We start from the raw sequence: 6,894 nt of genomic DNA, 5'->3' as shown, positions 1-6,894 counted from the left end.
GTGTGTGTGTGTGTGTGTGTGTGAGTGAGAGAGAAAGACACAGATATAGAGAGAGAGTGAGCGTAATAGAGGGTGACAGAGTGTGTGTGTATGTCAGTGGGGAAGCAGAGCAGGAGTGTCAGCACTGCAAGAAGCTGATGTGTCAGATGTCAGAGAAAAGTACCGCCTCAAGGGTGACAGGGTGTCAACACGCCCATGATGCTCTCTGTTTAGATGGTTGTCACTTCCGTCATAACCGAGTTGCGTCTGGTGTCATCTGACTAAGAATTGACAATAAAACAGGTTTTCTGCAGGGTTCACCGAGTTCAATTGTAGGCTTTTTAATACCACATAAAATACAATGTAATAACTGTTTAATTATTGCGCTGGTCAAAGTAGAAAAGTATGATGGACAACAAAAATGGAAAATGGACAATATGGCCAAAAATGATGCATTATAGCATTTTTTTACTCTACTTCCCAGCAGTATACAACAATAATTCCTAATGATATAATTAATTAAATTAATACAACCTGGACTAAGCAGAAGAAAATTATAAATTGTACAAATTCATCCAATTCTTTTTTATTATGAAATGATTAGTGTCTAGCTACTGTAGCTAGTAGTAGGGACAGGGTTTGCTACAGGTTTGATGGTGCTGACTGAAGGAGGTGTGAGAGGAAAACATACGCGGCAGATGGGCCAGTAGTTCAATTAAGTTGCAACATAACGGGTTAAACTGAATGACTAGTACTTGTACAAGTTACTGTCAGGGGCTGGTGCATATGCCTGTGCCGGTCTGATGAGAGGGGCTGGACAGAGAAGGGAGAGCTGCAGGAGGAGGTGTCACTCCACTTCAATTTCCTTTTTTCCTTCCTGAATACTCCAGCTTTTAAGTCTGTATCATTGCTTTTATTGAACATGACTTCATTTTTCTAAATTTAATTTAATCTGTTTAGATTTTTATTCTTTTCATTATATCCTGTTTTATTGTATGTTTTGTTTGCCATCTTTTAATTAATTTATTTAAATGTTTATTACAATTTTTTTTGTTATACATAAAAGAGAATACTAAAGACTGTAATGGATGAATGAGCGTAGAGCATGTAATAATTAATGCTGTGTGTATGTGTTAGCTGTCCATTCACTCAATGCATTTGCACCATTTAAACCCTCCTCCATCCTTGATCAAGGAATCAGGACAGGGTGTTGCCATGGAGACCCGGCTCTATAACAGTTGCCACAGCGATTAGAAAAAGAGCTGAGCTGAAGTGGTTGTTAGGGCGACCGTAAAGAGAGTGAGAAAGTGAGGAAGGGAGGCACCTGGTAAACACACTGGAAAACAAACGGCGGGGTTAAGTTGAGAACCCCCGTGTGTACTTCACATTGTCAGCGTGGAGCAGATCCAGCATGCCCCCCCCCCCGTAAAAAACAAAACAAATTGCGAACTGATTCAGCTCCAGAGAGCAGGAAATTACTAATTTCCACTCAACAGTTTAATGTCAGATGGATATGTCTTTAATTGGTAAACAGTGAAAAATGAAATGAAGCTCCAATCGAGAAAGCAAGGCAGAAACGAAGTCAACAAACTCACCTCTGACAAGTAGGTGAGCCAGTCAGTTTCAACCCAGCGGGATTTAACTGGGCTAACACCGAGCCAGTCACGTTGCAACAAGCCAAACTAAAGAGCTGGCATCTGGCCTGTGAAGGACATGTTGCCTACATACATACAGGTCACCAGTCCCTCGCCACTGATGCTGACCTGGACTCACTAACTCTTCTGGGTTCAGTTAGGCCTTGGCAGATGATCATTTCCTTAAAAGCCTATAAAAAGGTGGCTCTCTGCGGACTACTGAGGCGTGCAGGATTGATTAGTGGCACACTCTGTCCAGGCACAAGTATGTCACCTCTTCAGGGAGGGCCGGGCCAGTAAACAACCACAGAATTGGTCTTGGTGTCTGAGGAAAATCAGCAGTAATAGGTTTTCACTGCAAACTAGAAAAGGGTATCAGGAGTAAGAGAGAAGGTTCTGGTTTGTGTGAAGTGAGATCGAGCCTCTTCATTTAGCTGAATGATGTAAAAACAAATTTGGTTGTGAGGATTAAGGTGCAGACGGACAGACGTGAGGTGGTTAAAAAGAGAAAATGTGTTCCTAAAACAATGGCCAGTTATTGTTTGTGGCCCGTTGGCTTGTCCCACTTACCAACTCAATCAGAAGTTGGAGCTGCAGCGGTGGCTGCGACATACAGCTCGTGGAGGCAATTAAGGTACTTCAAAATACTTGACGATTGCAGCAAAACTCTTTCTGAGAGTCAAATCTAAACACACAGACATGATCTGAACACACATGTTTTTACATTGAGCGTGACTTGCAATTTCTCAGGATATCATTATCTCCAATTTCCATCACAAATAAACGTTCATAAATCTGCTTTGAAAGCAGAAAAAAGGCACTCCTATATGTATTCCAGAACTTTTTTCAAGTGTTCTTAAGTATTGATTCAGTCCAGTGATAGTTGACTGTACATCAATGGGTACATTGCAAACAGGAACATCTTTTAGCTAATTTGGCACACTTTATTGGTGCCAGTTTGCAAAAATGTAAACAAATCCAGGCTAAGAAACAGCTGTAACCCACAGATGACTCACTGGGAGAGGGGAGCAGTGTTGGGGAGGCGCAGTCTTGATTTTGTCTGAGGGTGAACCCACAGTGTTAGACATCAAAAACTCCCGGGTTAGCTAGTCAAACTGTAGATCTGCTGCACCAACATTTTAATAAATGTTGGAGAGTGAGTTTGCTGGCGTCTCTTTTTGGGCGTCAGCATCCAAATAACTAGCTTCACCCAACCTAGCAATTACAGAAAATCCAGCATGATTATATGTAATTTACACAGTAAGAAAGTCTAAATTAAGCCACACAGGGGAGGTCTAATGTCAAAGCACAGAAATATGACCCTGTTGACTCATCATGACAGACAGGAAACAACCACAGACAGGATGTTGGTTGAAGACAGTGTCATGAACTCCACCTTACCTATCCAAACATCATTGCCAAACCAGGAGAGGTTCTTCTGAGAGCTGTCATAGTAGCCAATTTTCTTGTAACTGCCTCCTAGACGAATGGGAAAGAAAGAAACAGCAAAGAAATGGAATGAGAGAGTGAAATAAAAGCAGAAAAGCCAAAGAGAATGCTAAAGTTTAATTCGTAAAGCTTGTGTAATTCATTTCCTCCGCTGGTGTTTTGTGGGGGATCATGATTCCAACACAAGAAATCTATCATTACTGTGCTTTCATATTAATGGCATGCGTGGGTACAGAAAAGACACATAATGAACGGATGAAAGAAATAAGGGATGAAAATGTGCATAAAGAAGGAAAAACAAAGAAGTACCAAGGGGAGAAGAAGGAGAAAGGGAAGGGGAAAAAAGAAGCTTATGTGGCAGTCTTGACCAGGAATACTGATGAGGTCCCACAGTGATTCAGGGATGCAAGTCAGGTCGTCTCATTGTGGATGTCAAATTACCTCGACACCACAACAGGAAATATGAGACAGAGTGTGAGGGGAAAGGGGGCAGGATTATAAATCCTGATCCTTTAGGACGCCAAAGGGAACAGAGGTAGAAAATAATCCTCAACCTTATCCTGTGCGGGGAAACTCATTAAGTCACTGGTGACAAATAGGATGCCATTTTCAGAAACGGCTTAAACCGAAGACTTGGGCCCAATTAGAGCGAAGCCGTGAGTCAACACATTCCTGCATCAAGACCAATCGCATGTGCAATTATAGGATTTTGAGACCAGTTGCAGTGGAGCCCGCAACAACTCCCCCTCCCCCCCCGAAAAAACTAAAATGAAATGAGCTGAAAGCAGCAATCCATACATGAGAAATACAGACACCTGGGAATTTATTTTAATGAGTAAGTGACAATTATTGCAATGCAACATCTGTGGGTGGACAGTGTGGGAGTGTTTTACCTTGCAGTTGCTCGATAAGAGTCATTGCCATCCTCGAACCTTGGGCATCAAACACCACTTGGCCCTGAGATACGGACAAGAGGAAGTGTTTTTCAATTCTTCTTCTCTTCTTTCTTTTTGTTTTACAGCAAAGGATTAACTATTTCTTTGAAAGAAGTGTTCAACATTTTGATAAATACACTTTTGATACAAGATTGATACCACTCTTATCAATCTTCTTTATCGAGAGTATCTGTAGATGATGATTTGTTTGTGTATGTTGTGTGTGTATATATGTATGTGTATGTAGATATATATGTATATACAGTATATGTTTGTGTATATATTTTTATTCATGTATTTCTCCGAATGATTTGTGTATGCAACCGGAAGACGTTTGCTAAATAAGTTTGTGGTGTCTTGCAGCAATGTTGCGGCGTTCCCAAATGTTATCAGAATTAACAGAAATAAGGGACAAAACTACAAAAAATGGTTGTAATTTGCCTCTATCATGTTGCTTTTTTTCAATTACCACTTTATTAGATATACCTGTGAAATCTAATGCGACCCAATACAACAGCTCGGCCATAAATTCTACTTCAGAGAGGTGTAAATGTAACTATATGTTTATAATTGAGGTTGTAGTTTGTAGTGGTGTTGAACTGGATGTAAATGCATGTTATGTTTTGCACACCCCATTCACAAACATGTGGGAGGAAGAATATAAACGCATTTACGCAATCCAGCACAACATGACTGCCAATTACGACTTCAGAGATAAATATATAGTCAAATTAACAACTAAGATTTAGACTAAATCAGAGCATTTCAAGCTTCATAAAGGTAGATGTCATGGCAGACCTGCTGTGCTGGATTGCAGCAGATTTTACAGGTGTGCCTAGGTGTCCAAGGAGTGTATGTGAACAGCTATTACTGTAGTTACTTTATTACACGGAATTCAATTATTCAGATTTTCCTTCCAGAAATAGTGGACACTCAGGTCCTTGTGTCTGTCCTATTTCTAACTGCACATTCATTCATTATAAATAACAATGGGAGCATAAACAGTTGGTTTTATTATTTGTTCTTCCTTCTTTCTCATACTCTGCACTTACCGAAACACCTTCAAAGGAGCTTGTGTTGAGGGCCCTGTAGATCTCGGAGGTGATGTCGTGGTTGTTGTAGTTGAAGTCCTCCAGTCGCCGGCCCTTAGCCTTAAGCGGTGCCACGGTCTTATTGAGAGCAAGGGCCAGAGCCCACACTGCATCGTAGGCAAGAGGGGCCTCCTGAAACCCGCCGGTCTCCTCAGGGTTCTTCCCACCCAGACGAGACATCAAGGCGGCGATAAACTCCTGCGATGTCTGATAGAAAAAGGACGGAAAGGATATCAAAGAGGAGTCCTTCTGAAAAAATCATTCCATGCTGCGAACAAGACGTTAATATGTAAATCTAAATACTCAATGGCAAAGAGGGAGAGACTGCAAAAAGGAAGCAGCGGTGGATCATCTGGAGGAGTTTTTATTTTTTATTTTTTTTTATTAGTCCTGCATGATCCTGGATGAAAAAAACCTGCAGTCATAGCGCTAAACTAACTGCTGCACTGTAACATTTTTTTAGAATAGTTTAGGAATCTTGAAAAATACGTTTTGTCTTTCTTGCTGGGGCTGCACAATTAATTGAATTTTACTGAAATCACAATGTTTGCACAATCTTTGATAAAGGCAAAACATGTGTCAAACCATTCTGAATTAAGTATTGTGGTCAAAATCAAAGCCTCTTCTCAAAATGTTGAATTATTCCTTTAAATGTGTTGCACTGACTAAAGGAGGAAGCTACAATATCTATTTACATGTTTTAGACATAGAGACGGCAGTTCTTCTAAAATTACAAATGGCGCTTTTACAGTTAGCCAAAGTGAGTTGCATGACTAGAGTTAATAGCTAGCACAAGTACTGTTATGTTGGCTCTGATGGACATTATTATTTTCTTGCTCTTAACTGACATTTAAATCACATGTGGGTGCAGCTGGAAATTAAGACATTAAATCATTAAAAAAAATTAGGATTTTGACATGTGGCTCCGGAGCCAATATTGTATGACCAATTCTGAAAATCTTAAATGTGATTTTCAACTTTATTCCAACATATTCCTTTTATCTCACATGTGTACAGTTAAGCTGTTTGTGATACTTGTGTGACAGTAGTACTGCTACCAATCACCAAGTTGTCGCCGTGGATTCTGTGAGGCCCATTACACAACCAATTCAGCTATGTCAAATTCATCTAATTGAAATTCCATCTTGACATTTGGCATTTAAATCTGCCACTACCTACTGAAATCCAGCTGACAATGTGCAATTGCAGACCCCGCAGTACTGGCACACCAGTTTAATCTGAATGCACTATCTAGAAGAAATGCCAATTTCAAACTTGGAAATTGAATTTGAATAGATTGACTATGAGCAGGAGTTCAGGCTGTAATTCTTATCACCCGTTGAGTCAACAGCTAAATCAGCAGGTAGCGGCAGGTGCTGTATGAATATAAACAACAGCTGCTGATGAGGTGCGAGAGAGGAAAGAAGAAGTGCGGGGGGATGGGAGGGTGAATGCTGGAAAAGGTGTGGATAAGGAAATGATGATAAGGAGAATAGAAAGGTGGATAAACAACTAGAATGAAAGGATGATCCACCATAGACCAGCAGAGTCGGAGAAGGTCGAACAATGTAGAGAGGAAGAGACAGTTTAAGAAGATTAGAGGGGAGCGAGTGTTACCTGAGAGGCAAAACGAGGATCGGGCAAAATTATAAAGAAAGACGTTAAGAAAGATTGTGACTGCATTAAGCATCTATTTCCCTACTGCCTATCAGTGGTTTATGAACATAATATTGAATCAGGTCATACACAGGTCATTGAAGCTATGACATTATTGTTCTAAACACCCTTTCCTGGGGCGGGGGGGGG

At 40.6% G+C, this 6,894-nt stretch overlaps 1 protein-coding gene across 2 annotated transcripts in view; it reads right to left on the bottom strand.

The window, feature by feature from the left end:
• Nucleotides 1-6,894, bottom strand: part of gabbr1a (gamma-aminobutyric acid (GABA) B receptor, 1a) — a 59,076-nt gene that overhangs the window by 18,000 nt on the left and 34,182 nt on the right. For both annotated transcript variants that reach the window (XM_032517783.1, XM_032517784.1), the window contains exons 13-15: nucleotides 5,050-5,295; nucleotides 3,956-4,019; nucleotides 3,015-3,092 (exon numbers count right to left, since the gene is read on the bottom strand). In XM_032517783.1, coding sequence (XP_032373674.1) covers nucleotides 3,015-3,092; nucleotides 3,956-4,019; nucleotides 5,050-5,295 — 388 coding nt within the window. The remainder of the gene's footprint in view (nucleotides 1-3,014; nucleotides 3,093-3,955; nucleotides 4,020-5,049; nucleotides 5,296-6,894) is intronic.

This window comes from Etheostoma spectabile, chromosome 6, assembly GCF_008692095.1.
Source record: "Etheostoma spectabile isolate EspeVRDwgs_2016 chromosome 6, UIUC_Espe_1.0, whole genome shotgun sequence".
NCBI lineage: Eukaryota > Metazoa > Chordata > Actinopteri > Perciformes > Percidae > Etheostoma > Etheostoma spectabile.
The sequence above is the reverse complement of the archived record's forward strand: the minus strand, read 5'-3'. Positions and strand labels throughout refer to the sequence as shown.